Source organism: Saccoglossus kowalevskii, chromosome 19 (genome assembly GCF_978046115.1).
Source record: "Saccoglossus kowalevskii chromosome 19, keSacKowa6.1, whole genome shotgun sequence".
Lineage (NCBI taxonomy): Eukaryota > Metazoa > Hemichordata > Enteropneusta > Harrimaniidae > Saccoglossus > Saccoglossus kowalevskii.
Genome location: NC_140659.1, coordinates 27078703 through 27096400, shown reverse-complemented (window position 1 = coordinate 27096400; position 17698 = coordinate 27078703). Strand labels below are relative to the sequence as shown.

Sequence of the window (17698 nt, the reverse complement as noted above, 5' to 3'; positions counted from 1 at the left end):
ATTGGTGCAAATGTATATCTCAGTGCCATACATATGCACGCCAAGTATTTTTTTGATTCGCCAAAGTTTCATTGTGTTTTTCTGTGATTTTCAACATTTTACTAGTACAAATGCCGAAATTTGCCGGAAAAATCCGAGTTTTAACGACATCTCGCAAGAGAACTGGCATACCGTATTACGCATGCGCCAGTCCAACCGCTGAGGAAATCGGCGGCGATTTCGTCTGAGGATATTTTATTCTGGACTGTATCTTTCTTTGCACAAGGCTTACATAGATTAAATTCTATCTCAAAGGTAAGAAACTGTGCTTATGGTATTTATTATGAACTTTGATTTATCCTTTTGTGCCCTGACTTTAGTGAGAAACTAGCGATCGCACAGTGTCACATTTTGCCAGAAAAACAGTCCTGCTATTAGTTCAAGAACTGGTTATGAAACGTGTAAATCGAAAGTCTATCTCGTCATTTAGGAGGCTTGTGAATAACGTTTGGCATATAAAATACTGGAATAATAAAAACGTAAAAGTTTAGAACACGCTGATCGTGATTCTGTTATGTACGATTGCTATTTCCGGCGTTCATTGGCAACTGTAGCAGATTGAAACTTGGTTTCGTGATGACACATTAGACTAGAATTATCGAGAAAACACAAGTCAAGTTCGGCCAACCGTGACTGCTTGCAAGCAATGATGAAATTGAAAAGTACTGTAATTCAATATCAATGAATCTATCATCACTTTTAAATTACCTTTGAAGTAAATATGATACCCGAGTGCGTTATTGCACTCGTGACCGGGACCTCCATGCTCCATGCGGTGTTGGAAGTTTATAGGTAAATCGAACCTCTGTCAACAGAGACACATTTTCTCAATCAGCTATTTATTTCGGTACTGAAGTCAGGGTGGCAATTTCAATGTTTAGCTTCCATAATTTATCTCCATTATGAGCAGGAAAATAAATTACGGACCTCGATTGAGATGGATTTAACGGGGGCCATGTTTTTAAGGGATATGTGAAATAATATTAGGGAGGGGTCAAATTCACGTAATCCTCAATTTTAATGACGTTGACTTAATATTAATTTTTTTTTTCAAAACTCCGGATATTATTTTATATAATATTTTAATACAACTACAATATGTTAATTAGTATGCAAATTAATATGCAAATTAGCAGCCAATCTGAGACAATGCAATCCAGTTCAAAGAAAATTTGACATACACTTAAGTTACATGATCACTACCTCTGCTGATTAGTTTTTTATGCACTTCTATCTGCTTTTATATTAAATGTATTTTTTTGTATTTTTCTCAATAGTTTTTTTTTAATTTGACAACTTTGTAGAGTGGAAACTGTTGAATTAGTTCATCCTAGACTTTGGTAGAACATGTTTAAAATAGTACAGGGTGAACTACAATTTCTTTCTGGCTGGTATAAATTTATTAAGTAATATTTTTTCGTACTAAAAAGACTCAAATATCTTTTTTAATTAAATCTAACAGCCAATGGGAGCACATATGCTACAACTTCTGCTTACTTTGGACTAAATGTTTTTTTGTTTTTTTTTCAGGTGCAGAGCCAGATTTTTTTCTCAGAAAGCAAAGGCACTGGAACTACATGTATTACAAAAACATACCAGTACTATTCACTGCGTGTCTGACAATTGTATATAGTATCGCAGGTCCTCTTTTTTTTCTTTGAGAAGTTCTGTCAACCAAAGCATAAATATGTGTTTTCTCTGTATATAAAATTTCACACGATTTGTTAATATTAATGTATGATAATAAAAACTTGATAATATTCTTCTGGATTTTTGCACTTTATTTGTATCATTGTCGTATGAGAAGTAATCTTGTCCTTATTAGAGATATTGAAACTGATCCAGGGCCACAAACTAGTTTATCCAAACAGACACAACACTGACTCTACATATTTGCAGATCTGATTTGTATACTTCCTTGTCATTTTACCTGTTGTACTGGTTTGGTGCTATCTGGTTTCCTTGCTGAGAATAATGCTGACCTGGATGGAGAGTGCTATAAACTTGAAAATGCCATAGAAATCATGTTTGCCAATTTATGTCCATGCAACTTTAGAATGACAACTAGCGAAGGCAGTGTCATTCATGACTTGTTTACATGAAATTCGAACACGCGCTACGTGACGACCATTTAACTGTTACAGTAAAAATAGGAATTTTTATTCACTTATAAGAAGTAAGTTTCGAGAATGTGGTTTTAAGCGTCACTTTCCCTTTCAACTTTCCCTATTATTTGTATTGACCTTATTTAGTATCGATGCAACGTGAATATATAATGTTGTTATCTTTTTCAGACTCTGGTTGTGGAAATCCCCGATACCATTTAGGTTACAATGGTACCTTCGAGTCAATGAACTTTGACCCTGCAGCTCAAAGCCGGTATGACGCCAACGCATTCTGTCAATGGAATCTCGAGACATCAGAAGCACAGAATATGGTAATTGTGTGTTGTTTATTGTTTTAATAAACAAGACATTACAATGGTGTAACCTTTAAATTTTTGTGTAAACAAGAATATTGGTAATTATTGACAAACAAGTAGTCGCCAACCCCGATTAGGTCGCCAATCTATATCTACGTGCATCTACGAAGAATGTGCACCCACAGACAACTTTAAAATTCATTCAAATTTTTAACGGATATGCTGAAAACAGCATTTTAATAAAAAGTAATGACGCTTCAAAGGGTTTTCCCGTTTTAACAGGTTGTGCTATTGAGATACATTCACGTAGAATTACTTAAAACGTTTCCGCTTGAGTTGCACTCCAAAGGTTTCGTCGTGTATACACAACTACACGAACCACAGTCAATAGTTCTCGGAACTAAAATATTGATATTTTCTATCATTGCACTATGCATTAGGTGTAATCAATGCATTATATCTGTGAAGGAAACAGAAATCCCCCAAAACTTTTTTGAATTTTGAAGTTGACCCTTTTTCGTTCACTGCTAGATCGAATCCCAGTGGCGTAAATACTTTGCGGGGGATTTGATATATTCGAAATTATCATTGTATTTCAATAATGTTCTATACACATTTGTTGTTGGTCAATTTCGATCTTGAACCCATAATTCCATCTGAAAGATCGGCATTTCGACAATAAACTATACAAAACTTACTTAAAACACATAAAACTGTTAATATTATATTGCATATAAAGTTTAATAGTGTAAAAAAAGTTGAGTGTACCACATTTTTTTGTCATTATTCTCTATAAAAGAATTATGAGTAGGCATCGACTTTGAAGCGAATTGGTTTATAAACAATGGCTCACAGTTGTTGCGTTCACGCACAGCTCCTTAGCACGGGCTAAGAGGTCAAATTACTTAGCCCGTGCTAACCAAACGTGCGTGAACGCTTAGCACAGGCTAAGGAATGCTAAGTACGGGTTAAATCTGATCCGAATTTAAGACGCGGTCTAGACCCTTAGCACGGGCTAACGAAGTGTGCGCGAACGCTTAGCCCAGGGCTAAGCGCTCTCTGCAGCGACCTTTGGGTGTGAACATTATGCACGTGATCAAATATATCCAACTTTCTCATTCCCAAAATGGCAACCGAGCTCAGTGTACACGCTTCCACACTGATCGGGTCGCTGTAGTAGAGCGTACAGCAGCTCCAATCAAGGACAAAATAAATTTGGTTCGCTGTCTACAACATGCATTAATAAAACTCTGTATTCTGTTACGCCGTTGTATACTGTTTCTGTGCATCCAAATAAGTTGGGTCCGTTTTATCTCGCGTTCCTGTGCACGTCGCTTCAAAATTAGAACGAAACATGTCAGCAGCAGAAATAGAACCTCGCGCGTGTCATCCATTTTTCGTACATAAATAGCTGCTTGCCAAAGGTCACCGACTGATGGCGCCCCTTAGTCCGTGCTAACGACTGGCCCTCCCTGTGCGTGGACGCAATTGGGTCTAGCCGAAATGCAAATATGCTAGATAAGCCTAAATCAGCTTAAATCTTAGCCCGTACTTCGTGTAACGTGAACACAACAAGTATCATTTAATACACCGATTACAACGAAATACGACGGATGGGAATACAATAAAAGCTATCGGACAAGGAAATTATGCAGTCAATCAGCTTCAATAATAGTATGCCCAACCTGGGTAATATAAGACGTGCGCATTTATACATTCCTGTTGTTGCTCAGCATTTTTTTCTCTCACTTGTTGAACTTTAGAAAGATGCAAACATGGTTTGAATTTGAACTTGGATGTTTCTTTTCTATAATTTGATTTCTGATGGCAATATGGCGTTAGGATTTCCTTACTTCATCAAAATTGATAAACCACAAATGTTCAGCTCATTATTAGGTGTAAAAATACCCTAAAAATATATTAGCGTTTGTCAAAACCAACCCAATATTTTGACGCCACTACGATCCTTGTTTGTCCTGGTTACGTCCGATTTCATGCATAACGCGGGATCTCGCAGTGAAGGGGAAATGGTATATTTGACGTCTGTATACATGAGTGACTACAGTCCATCCACGTTTATGATTGGAAAGCATAATCACTCACGTCCAATATAAATGCTAACTTAACCTATTTTGCTATTCTTAGTTTATATGCAATTATCAATTCGACCCTAGTGCTGCATATTTATTTATTACCAATGCTGTTTACGTAATCGATCGTACAAACTTTCAGTCAAACTGGCGATATTTTCTTCCAGGCTATGGAAATTGAATTCGGGTATATGAGTGTGGAAGCATCCATAAACTGTAACTACGACAGTGTGACTGTGTATGAAGGTCTTGACGATACCGGACCGGTACTGGCCATACTATGTGGGCATAATATTCCAACCAAGGTCATTTCCCATTCCTATCTACTATATATAACGTTTACTAGCGACGGCAGCATACAACATTTTGGTTTTAATGCAACATGGAAATCACGAGATGCACCAGGTAAAGTGATAAATTAAAGAACATCGTTATACGTTCGTTATATTCTGAACACAAAAATTCTAGAAACACATTTGTTGGGACACCACTTAATCCTAACTGTATAATTTTGATGACAATTTGACAAACTCTTTACTTCCAAAAATAAAAATGCAAATATTGAATTAAGATATACTATATATATTATGTCTCTATCTATATTTTAGGCTCTAATATCTCTCCAATGATGTTTTCACATATTGGTTAATCTTTATGTTTATTCATAGTTGAATGCGACGAAGGTATAGACTTTAGATGTGGCAACGATGAGACTGGTTTCTGTATTTCAGCTGATAGAAGGTGTGATGGCACAGAAGACTGTGCATTGGGCGAAGATGAAGTGGGCTGTCCAGGTACTCGTTTTATTTTAAACAAGTCATCTGAAGATGACACAGCCCCCGCTTGTCAGATGCGATTATAGTTGGCTATGAATTATAAAGTTTGAATGTATATGTATAAAATCGGGTAGGAAGATTAAGTTGAAAATCAACATTACAAGGCACATACCCTATATTGACAGATAAAGTAAGTCTATAACAAGTTTTGTCCTATTTGGACTTATTTGGTTCACAATATATTAACAAAAATTCAAAATTAATTAAATATTCAAATTTGCTCATTCATTAAGTTGAAAGTCAATATTGCATAGCACACATCTTATATTGACAGATCAAGTAAGTCTATATCAAGTTTGATCTCATTCGGACAATTAGTTCACAAGATATTAAGAAAAATTCAAAATCAATTAAATATGCAAATAAACTTGTTAATTAAGTTGAAACTCAATATTGCATAGCACACTTTTCAAAGGTCATGGAACACATAAAAAGTGAAGAAAGTACTAAACATTAATGATTTGTTATAATAATACAACAAAATACGTATAAATGTTACAATTTATTAACCAGGGCTACTGCAGAACATAATACTTATGAGGAACCATGCATGTTTCCAGTAATATGTTAGTGATATTAATTGTTATGCAAATATACTAGTCAAGAGAAAATCCATTGTCAAATATTACTGTTCAACAAAAGTTTACAGACAAATAAGCTATAGTTCAAGTGCATCTGATTAGACAGAATAAACAATACTCTCCATCAATGCCGCTCTAAAGTCAAACATTATGCAAAAATATAGCAGTACTCATTCGTTTAATCATTCAAGTATTTGAGTAGCATCCTAAAGAAATTCAGATGTTTTAATTAGCAACCTGAATTTGAATAGGTGTTTTCGATTTTCTCTCTTATCACCGAATTAAGACCAAGAGTTAAAGGTGAAGAAGTAAAGGAGGACAAAAAATCAAAACAATTTTTAAACTGTAGTGAAATGTAAAAATCGAATAGCCACAGGTTTGAATCAAGTGATCGCATGTAGGATACGAATTGTCGCATGTGGAAGTCAAATGATTATTTGTTAAAATCGAACGATGGCATGTGGAAATGGAATGATCGTATGTTGAAATCGAATGATCGCACGATCACATGTAGAAATGAAATGATCACATGTAGAAATCGAATGATCGTATGTTATCATCGGATGATCGCACGATCAGGTGTAGAAATCGAATGATCGTATGTTGAAATCGAATGATCACACGATCACATGTAGAAATCGAATGATTGTATGTTAAAATTGCATGATCTCTTGTAGAAATCGAATGATTGTATGCTGAAATCGAATGATCACACTATCACATGTAGAAATCGAATGATTGTATGTTAAAATTGCATGATCTCTTGTGGAAATCGAATGATCGTATGTTGAAATTACATGATCGCACGATCACATGTAGAAATCGAAAGATTGTATTTTGAAATTGAATAATCGCTTGTAGAAATTGTATGATGGTATGGAGAAATCGAAAGATTGTATGTTGACATTGAATGATCGCTTGTAGAAATCAAATGATCGTATGTTATAATCAGATGATCGAACGATCACATGTAGAAATCGAATGATTGTATGTTGAAATTGCATGATCGCACGATCACATGTAGAAATCGAATTATCGTATGTTGAAATCGAATGATCGCACTATCACATGTAGAATTCGAATGATCGTATGTTATAATCGGATGATCGAACGATCACATGTAGAAATCGAATGATTGTATGTTGAAATTGCATGATCGCACGATCACATGTAGAAATCGAATGATCGTGTGTTATACTAGTAATCGGATGATCGAACGATCACATGTAGAAATCGAATAATTCTATGTTGAAATTGCATGATCACATGTAGAAATCGAATGATTGTATGTTAAAATTGCATGATCTCTTGTAGAAATCGAATGATTGTATGCTGAAATCGAATGATCACATGTAGAAATCGAATGATTGTATGTTGAAATTGCACGATCGCTTGTGGAAATCGAATGATCGTATGTTGAAATCGAATGACCGCAAGATCACATGTAGAAATCGAATGATTGTATGTTGAAATTACATGATCGCTTGTGGAAATTGAATGATTGTATGCTGAAATCGAATAATTGCACGTAGAAATCGAATAATTGCACATCGAAATCGAATGATGGCATGTAGAAATCGAAAGATTGTATGTTGAAATTGAATGATCGCTTGTAGAAATCGTATGATGGCATGGAGAAATCGAAAGATTGTATGTTGAAATTGAATGATCGCTTGTAGAAATCGAATGATGGCATGGAGAAATCGAAAGATTGTATGTTGAAATTGAATGATCGCTTGTAGAAATTGTATGATGGCATGGAGAAATTGAAAGATTGTATGTTGAAATTGAATGATCGCTTGTAGAAATCGAACGATGGCATGGAGAAATCGAAAGATTGTATGTTGACATTGAATGATCGCTTGTAGAAATCAAATGATCGTATGTTATAATCGGATGATCGAACGATCACATGTAGAAATCGAATGATTGTATGTTGAAATTGCATGATCGCACGATCACATGTAGAAATCGAATTATCGTATGTTGAAATCTAATGATCGCACTATCACATGTAGAATTCGAATGATCGTATGTTATAATCGGATGATCGAACGATCACATGTAGAAATCGAATGATTGTATGTTGAAATTGCATGATCGCACGATCACATGTAGAAATCGAATGATCGTGTGTTATACTAGTAATCGGATGATCGAACGATCACATGTAGAAATCGAATAATTCTATGTTGAAATTGCATGATCACATGTAGAAATCGAATGATTGTATGTTAAAATTGCATGATCTCTTGTAGAAATCGAATGATTGTATGCTGAAATCGAATGATCACATGTAGAAATCGAATGATTGTATGTTGAAATTGCACGATCGCTTGTGGAAATCGAATGATCGTATGTTGAAATCGAATGACCGCACGATCACATGTAGAAATCGAATGATTGTATGTTGAAATTACATGATCGCTTGTGGAAATCGAATGATTGTATGCTGAAATCGAATAATTGCACGTAGAAATCGAATAATTGCACATCGAAATCGAATGATGGCATGTAGAAATCGAAAGATTGTATGTTGAAATTGAATGATCGCTTGTAGAAATCGTATGATGGCATGGAGAAATCGAAAGATTGTATGTTGAAATTGAATGATCGCTTGTAGAAATCGAATGATGGCATGGAGAAATCGAAAGAGTGTATGTTGAAATTGAATGATCGCTTGTAGAAATTGTATGATGGCATGGAGAAATTGAAAGATTGTATGTTGAAATTGAATGATCGCTTGTAGAAATCGAACGATGGCATGGAGAAATCGAAAGATTGTATGTTGACATTGAATGATCGCTTGTAGAAATCAAATGATCGTATGTTATAATCGGATGATCGAACGATCACATGTAGAAATCGAATGATTGTATGTTGAAATTGCATGATCGCACGATCACATGTAGAAATCGAATTATCGTATGTTGAAATCGAATGATCGCACGATCACATGTAGAATTCGAATGATCGTATGTTATAATCGGATGATCGAACGATCACATGTAGAAATCGAATGATTGTATGTTGAAATTGCATGATCGCAGATCACATGTAGAAATCGAATGATCGTGTGTTATACTAGTAATCGGATGATCGAACGATCACATGTAGAAATCGAATAATTCTATGTTGAAATTGCATGATCACATGTAGAAATCGAATGATTGTATGTTAAAATTGCATGATCTCTTGTAGAAATCGAATGATTGTATGCTGAAATCGAATTATCACATGTAGAAATCGAATGATTGTATGTTGAAATTGCACGATCGCTTGTGGAAATCGAATGATCGTATGTTGAAATCGAATGACCGCATGATCACATGTAGAAATCGAATGATTGTATGTTGAAATTACATGATCGCTTGTGGAAATTGAATGATTGTATGCTGAAATCGAATAATTGCACGTAGAAATTGAATAATTGCACATCGAAATCGAATGATGGCATGTAGAAATCGAAAGATTGTATGTTGAAATTGAATGATCGCTTGTAGAAATCGTATGATGGCATGGAGAAATCGAAAGATTGTATGTTGAAATTGAATGATCGCTTGTAGAAATCGAATGATGGCATGGAGAAATCGAAAGATTGTATGTTGAAATTGAATGATCGCTTGTAGAAATTGTATGATGGCATGGAGAAATTGAAAGATTGTGTGTTGAAATTGAATGATCGCTTGTAGAAATCGAACGATGGCATGGAGAAATCGAAAGATTGTATGTTGACATTGAATGATCGCTTGTAGAAATCAAATGATCGTATGTTATAATTGGATGATCGAACGATCACATGTAGAAATCGAATGATTGTATGTTGAAATTGCATGATCGCACGATCACATGTAGAAATCGAATTATCGTATGTTGAAATCGAATGATCGCACTATCACATGTAGAATTCGAATGATCGTATGTTATAATCGGATGATCGAACGATCACATGTAGAAATCGAATGATTGTATGTTGAAATTGCATGATCGCACGATCACATGTAGAAATCGAATGATCGTGTGTTATACTAGTAATCGGATGATCGAACGATCACATGTAGAAATCGAATAATTCTATGTTGAAATTGCATGATCACATGTAGAAATCGAATGATTGTATGTTAAAATTGCATGATCTCTTGTAGAAATCGAATGATTGTATGTTGAAATCGAATGACCGCACGATCACATGTAGAAATCGAATGATTGTATGTTGGAATTACATGATCGCTTGTGGAAATCGAATGATCGTATGTTGAAATTACATGATCGCACGATCACATGTAGAAATCGAAAGATTGTATTTTGAAATTGAATGATCGCTTGTAGAAATTGTATGATGGCATGGAGAAATCGAAAGATTGTATGTTGACATTGAATGATCGCTTGTAGAAATCAAATGATCGTATGTTATAATCGGATGATCGAACGATCACATGTAGAAATCGAATGATTGTATGTTGAAATTGCATGATCGCACGATCACATGTAGAAATCGAATTGTCGTATGTTGAAATCGAATGATCGCACTATCACATGTAGAATTCGAATGATCGTATGTTATAATCGGATGATCGAACGATCACATGTAGAAATCGAATGATTGTATGTTGAAATTGCATGATCGCACGATCACACGTAGAAATCGAATGATCGTGTGTTATACTAGTAATCGGATGACCGAACGATCACATGTAGAAATCGAACGATGGCATGGAGAAATCGAAAGATTGTATGTTGACATTGAATGATCGCTTGTAGAAATCAAATGATCGTATGTTATAATCGGATGATCGAACGAACACATGTAGAAATCGAATGATTGTATGTTGAAATTGCATGATCGCACGATCACATGTAGAAATCGAATTATCGTATGTTGAAATCGAATGATCGCACTATCACATGTAGAATTCGAATGATCGTATGTTATAATCGGATGATCGAACGATCACATGTAGAAATCGAATGATTGTATGTTGAAATTGCATGATCGCACGATCACATGTAGAAATCGAATGATCGTGTGTTATACTAGTAATCGGATGATCGAACGATCACATGTAGAAATCGAATAATTCTATGTTGAAATTGCATGATCACATGTAGAAATCGAATGATTGTATGTTAAAATTGCATGATCTCTTGTAGAAATCGAATGATTGTATGCTGAAATCGAATGATCACATGTAGAAATCGAATGATTGTATGTTGAAATTGCACGATCGCTTGTGGAAATCGAATGATCGTATGTTGAAATCGAATGACCGCACGATCACATGTAGAAATCGAATGATTGTATGTTGAAATTACAGGATCGCTTGTGGAAATCGAATGATTGTATGCTGAAATCGAATAATTGCACGTAGAAAAATCGAATAATTGCACATCGAAATCGAATGATGGCATGTAGAAATCGAAAGATTGTATGTTGAAATTGAATGATCGCTTGTAGAAATCGTATGATGGCATGGAGAAATCGAAAGATTGTATGTTGAAATTGAATGATCGCTTGTAGAAATCGAATGATGGCATGGAGAAATCGAAAGATTGTATGTTGAAATTGAATGATCGCTTGTAGAAATTGTATGATGGCATGGAGAAATTGAAAGATTGTATGTTGAAATTGAATGATCGCTTGTAGAAATCGAACGATGGCATGGAGAAATCGAAAGATTGTATGTTGAAATTGAATGATCGCTTGTAGAAATCGAATGATGGCATAGAGAAATTGTATAGAGATTGTATGTTGAAATTGAATGATCACTTGTAGAAATCGAATGATTGTATGCTGAAATCGAATGATCAAACGTAGAAATCGAATGATGGCACGTAAAAACCGAATGATGGCATGTAGAAATCGAATGATGGCATATAGAAATCGAATGATGGCATGTAGAAATCGAATGATGGCATGTAGAAATCGAATGATGGCATGTAGAAATCGAATGATGGCATGTAGAAATCGAAAGACCGTATGTTAAAATCGAATTATCACATAAATTGAATGGTAGCATTGAATAGAAAGTGAATAGAAATTACAAAATGCAATAATTTTGTACGGATAATAACCACATAATTTTAATGTGAAATATTCGCTTAATATGTACATTTGATATCTGATAAAGTGAGAAATATTTGTATTTTCTTGAATGGTGAATTTAGCTCACCTATATTCATGATAGAAATCAATCAAAATTTGCAGTATGCATGTTTTTAACCGTGACTACTCTGTAAAAAGTAGACTCCATGTTATTTTTTTATTTCTTGAGCACTGTTGTTTTTGCTGGCTTTAAATGTGGAGCATAGTGCAACTATTGTGAGAGGAGAATGAAGTTTGAACTGTATGCAAATTGCACACAATCGAACTTTATCTCGTAAGGTATATGGTTCAAATTTACTAATTTTTGCGAAAATGTTTGGCGAGGTGACACGTCAAGCTATTATGACCTTCATTTTAGTTGAAAGCCTACATTTTGAGAGAATATGATTTTATATTTTAAGAAGCAATGGTAATTTTCATAAAGTAATTTTCATAGTAAAATATAAGTTTAAAAATATATGACCTTAAATATTTTCGTTTCACGTGTTGAAAAATGTTAACAATTTACGCCTGGTCTTATATACCACGTTTTAGCCTCTTTCCCCAGAACCCAGAAGTACCCATGCTTACAGAACTTTTGCCTGTGTACCCCTCTTCTCTCCCTGGGGCACTATACTATACTATACTATAGTGAACCTTACAGGAGCATGATGTAAGACACACCATACGACTATAAGGCCTGCTGAATTATGTAAAGTTGTTAATAACTAGTTCATTGTATTTCAGTGAGTTCTGACACTTGTGGAAAGCCAGCAATTCCCCCTAATACGAATTCCACAAGTATTGCAGTGACAGGGGGCACTGAAGCTATTCCGGGAAGTTGGCCTTGGCTTGTGAGTATGGACGTCATTGCAAAAGATTATTTGAGATAATGTATCCCATTTTGAGCATCAATTAAGACCCCGTGCCATGGCTATGAATACAATGTTGTATTCGAAAACGAATACTGTAAAATACTTTATTTTAGCTGGAAATAATTTTCGCTTAAAATAGAATTTGAAAAAAACTATTACACAGACAGGGCAGTTGCCAATAACGTCTACCTTGATGGTTTGAAAACACTCGTGAGACGGGGTAGCTATACAACTACGTACATGTACCCCGGGTACGCACCGGGGCGGGGTAGGCGGGAGTTTTGTCGCATTTAATGCAAATCGCATTATGGGGACGTGCCGCCATTTGGGGTCGTAATCTTTTGCTGTGTGGTATAGAATGGGGTATAGATTTGCTTTCCTTTAGGTCCAAATCAGGTTTGCCTGTCTAGGATGGGGCCGGGGGATGGGATCTGTTTTTTTAATTATTTGTTGATGTACTTACCCGAGTTTTAGTACTTTTATTGATGGGATATACAAAACCATTATTTGGTCCATAATGGCGTATGGTTTTTCAGGTGGAAATGATCTATGAGGTTTTACTTCCCGGTAGCACACCCTGTCAAACTGAAATGTTTTTAGAAATGGCGTGGCTGGAATACATCCTCGTGACCACGAGACGACCGTTGTTTCGTCGCGTGGGAAAGGCGACATTCTTTAGTAATCATTACTTTTGATGTTAGTTATGTAAAAATCTCAACGCCTCGCCTCGCCTCAAAATATAGAACGTACCAGAAAATCACTCATAGTTTTCTAGATAGACAACTAATCTGAGTTAAAGACAATCACAAATGTCACTGTTCTAGAGTGTACATTGTGTACATTCTAGACTGGAAACATTGTTGATTCCACTTGCATTTGATCTATCATTGTTTTCGTTGGGCTCGTGGCCGCCGACTCGATGTGAAAATAACTGAAAATGTTAACCTCTAGCACATTAATCAAATGAACAGTCTTGAATAGAAAATAAGATTTTGATTTTTGTACTTCATTTCAAATTAGTATCGTTGAAATGTTGCCATTACAGACTTCGAGCTAAAATGCCATCACAAACACAGCTAAAATCTAAATTGAAATTACGTGAAAAACCATAATGTGATATACCGACATTAGCCACGGACTCTTTTAATGTCAAAACACTTTAATCATATTGTCATGTCGACATAAACTTCTGGTTTCTATGTGAGAAGAAAAACCTTATTATTTTGGAATATTTGTTTAACCACTGTATGGAATAATGGTCAGCCATTAATCTTTAATAATCGCTCTCCCCGAAACTGTGATTTTGATGTGGTAGCGAATTGACGTGCTATCACAGATAAAAGTATAAATGTTCGTTATTTGATGATACTATGAATTCACTCGCGTATTTGAAATTGGCATGCCACCTATGCTCATGTGAAAGATAAGCAATCTATAAATATCGATGAAATGCATTGAAGTTCATGTCACTTATCTGTTTACTCAAATTTAGGTAGGAGTCCAAGATGCATACAAGGACCATATCTGTGGTGGTGCTATTATCAATGAAAGATGGGTAATGACTGCTGCAAGCTGCGTCTATTTGTAGGTTATATCGTGATTCTTAAATAGTCACTAACGAAAAATAACAGGTTCAATGCAATCAATGATGTGTTATGCGTTGTACATGTATATGTGTATATTCCAGCATTGTGTGTTTACATTCATTAGTGACTGTTGCGTTTCCTGTTCAATGTTTCATAGATAATCTTTACCAGAGTCTGGTAATATTTAATTAGAACATTTCCACATTCTTCACTGTGATATTCCATCGGGGGATTTGATCATTTTCTGGTGATAATTTAAATTCAATTTATGTATTTTTCCACTTTTGCTAAAATTATAATGTTTAACTACTCCTTGAAAATTATAATTCACTCACGATCTAAAAGAGTTGGAAGATAAACACCGTCATACTTGGACGAATGCTAACGAGTGATTAAAATAGCTGTTGAACTACTGAAAAATAACAAAGCACCTGCTACAGATAGATTATCCAATGAAATTGTTAAATATTAAATGGGGTCAACCCTACCTCAAAAATGCATTTCATAAACTTTTTAATATTACAGTTGCCTTTTATATGTAGACGACATTGTAATTCTATCTGAAACTAAATTTTAAAACAGCGATGCAATGTTAACGCAGAAAAACATAAAATAATGGTTTCCAACAAAACTAACAAACTTTTAAGTGACATCATATTATTTCTATGAGGGTAGAGAATTAAATATAGTCAGGCACTTTAATTATTTGGTGATTACTCTAAGCACCAATGAAATCTTTAAAAAGAAGGAGACAAAAAGCTTTGTCTTCACGGAAAGAATAAGTTGATGATGAATCTACATTAAAAAGCAATGTTGTTCCTTTTCGATAAATTAATTAGACTAATACTGGTGTACGACATCACATGATTAGAAATCTTGGTCAATGTTATTTATTTAATCAGTTAAATAGTTAGTTGGTTGGATGTCTTGATCGTTTCACACTTGTAATTATTATTTCTTTCCAGTCAACGTGATCAACCTAGTCTTATTAATGTTCTTGTTGGTAACCATGACTACGAAGAACGTGAAACCCATGAACATTCGCATAATTTGTGGGACATTTATATACATCCATCGTTCTCCTTGTTGAAGCTAGACTACAATTTTGCTTTATTAAAGACTAAGTCAAAAATAGTTTTCAGTGATACTGTATCGGATATATGTGTGATACCGGGAGGGATTCAACACCCTAATGGAACTAAAGCTTGGTTTGCTGGTTGGGGTTATACAAATCCATCAGGTGAGTATTCATAAATGTTCTATTCAAAGAACCACGAGTTGCTTGTTTTACCATTCTTTTAAAATTAATGTTATACAGAGTAAATATAACTCACGTTGTTCCAAATGAATGAACACATCATGTAAGATGTCATTTCGACTCAGCACTATATGGATTAAAAAATTGACAAACGCAGTTCATGATTATTTCATTGAATTGTGGTTAATTTGGAGTGTACATGCTTAGTTGTCACATATTTAGATTGCTGTTTGTCACACATATTCTCAGTGAAATTAAATATGCATCAATTTTCGTTTTTTGTATTAGTTCAAGCATTTGGAAGTAGTGTTGTGATGCAAGCAGAAATGACAATCTATCATGACGACTTTTGTAATGATCCCAGTCGTTATGATGGCACGGTAGGCGCAGGTGAAATGTGTGCTGGATCGTTGGACGGTTCAGTTGGCGCTTGTGAGGTAGGTATTAATTATTTATACAATGATGGTCTATAATTTGAAGATTATATAAATGATCAACATAATTCCTGCTATTATTTCGGGAGTAATACGTTATACAATCGTCACAGGATTGTCTATATTTGTGTAAAATTCAACATTTTTGGTCTGGTGACAGTACTCTCTTACTTTTACGAAAGATCGTCAGTAATTCAAATTATTTGCGTTGAATGAATTCATGTGGTTTATCTTAAAAAAGATTTGAACGGTGTTTCCTGTGAAAATAACTTTAAATGTTATGAACGAATTCTCATACAATTGTTAGGATGGGTTTCCTTCGAAACAAGCACCAATAATTTATATTTCGGATTTGAACCGAAATGCAATGAAGACATACATTTTTGAAGGATTAATTGTTAATGCCAGATTAAGTCATTGATAATCTGTCATCAATAATTATCTGTTTATGGTAAATCCACCTGAACTTGAAATGAAAAACACAATCAATCTTCTAACTCATAACTTGATGTCATCTAAGCGTGACCCTTTTTACGACAAAAGAAATAAATCTCTCATCTTTATAGTAATATTCTACTTTATTCTATATTCTATTCTTATTCTATTCTGGCACATGTTTGATCAGCGGAAATAACACATAATGACTTGCACACGAGATGGCGTGACTTGGTGTGTCGACTTAGAGACAACTTCGCACATAATCTTATATTCTTGTGAAACACCATACCAAGCACATTTTTATGGGAGGATTTATTTATTACTACTCTCATTTGATATGACCTCTAGTTCAAATATATACTATTGTTTTGGTGAATTAAAACAATTCAAGTGTCATATGTTAGTTGATAGCTTCCAACTCTGAAATTCCTATCAAAAATGGCCAGTAATTCACTCCTACTCATGCCTAAACGTGTGGCAACTATGACAACCTTTCAAAGATTTAAAATTATCAAGATTATCAAGTATATTAATATTAATTTCAGGGAGATGATGGCGGGCCATTGGTGTGGTATAATGATGATCCTACTATTGGGCAAGTTAAGTGGTATATTTTGGCTGTTGCCGGTGCTCGTAATGAAGAAACGTGTGGCGTTCCAAACATGCCAGGACTGTATGGCGAAATACAAGACGTAACTTCCTGGATAAATGAAACACTGTATTATAATTAAATGTGTATTTGTATTACTGACAATACATGGTAATTGTTATTTCATACTAAGTCACATATAATCTATAGGCAATAAAGCACGAGTTATAATGAATTATGCTGGTACACGGTTTCATTAAAATCTCCCTTGCTGATTTGAATATATATGCATTGCGGGAATATTAGATAAATCATGCTTATTCCGAATTTCACTGTCAATCATTTGTGAATCCACCCCGATTCACCATTGATAAGCGCTGGGAGAGGCTATTATCTAATAGTCGTGTTGAAACATTCAATATTCCTCACAAAAACAATGGGCATGACACTTATTATATTAGACACCAT

The 17698-nt window shown here is 34.8% G+C and overlaps 1 protein-coding gene and 1 long non-coding RNA gene across 2 annotated transcripts; both read left to right on the top strand.

Moving 5' to 3' along the window:
* The first annotated feature begins 235 nt into the window (after positions 1-235).
* On the top strand, positions 236-1809 carry LOC146731448 (uncharacterized). The gene is made up of 2 exons (XR_014927449.1): positions 236-294; positions 1570-1809. It is a non-coding gene; the product is annotated as an uncharacterized LOC146731448 (long non-coding RNA).
* A 13755-nt stretch (positions 1810-15564) lies between these two features.
* On the top strand, positions 15565-17465 carry LOC102807143 (transmembrane protease serine 11F-like). The gene is made up of 3 exons (XM_006817757.3): positions 15565-15751; positions 16058-16206; positions 17187-17465. Exons 2-3 carry the CDS (start codon positions 16084-16086, stop codon positions 17370-17372), a joined length of 309 nt encoding a protein of 102 aa, XP_006817820.2. The 5' UTR covers positions 15565-15751; positions 16058-16083; the 3' UTR covers positions 17373-17465.
* Positions 17466-17698: the final 233 nt, after the last annotated feature.

Bases quoted from the DNA above. Each gene is read 5' to 3' on its own strand.
- LOC102807143 (XM_006817757.3), top strand. From the start codon at position 16,084: ATGCAAGCAGAAATGACAATCTATCATGACGACTTTTGTAATGATCCC. The intron at 16,207-17,186 runs GTAGGTATTAAT...TATTAATTTCAG, and splicing joins GTTCAGTTGGCGCTTGTGAG to GGAGATGATGGCGGGCCATT.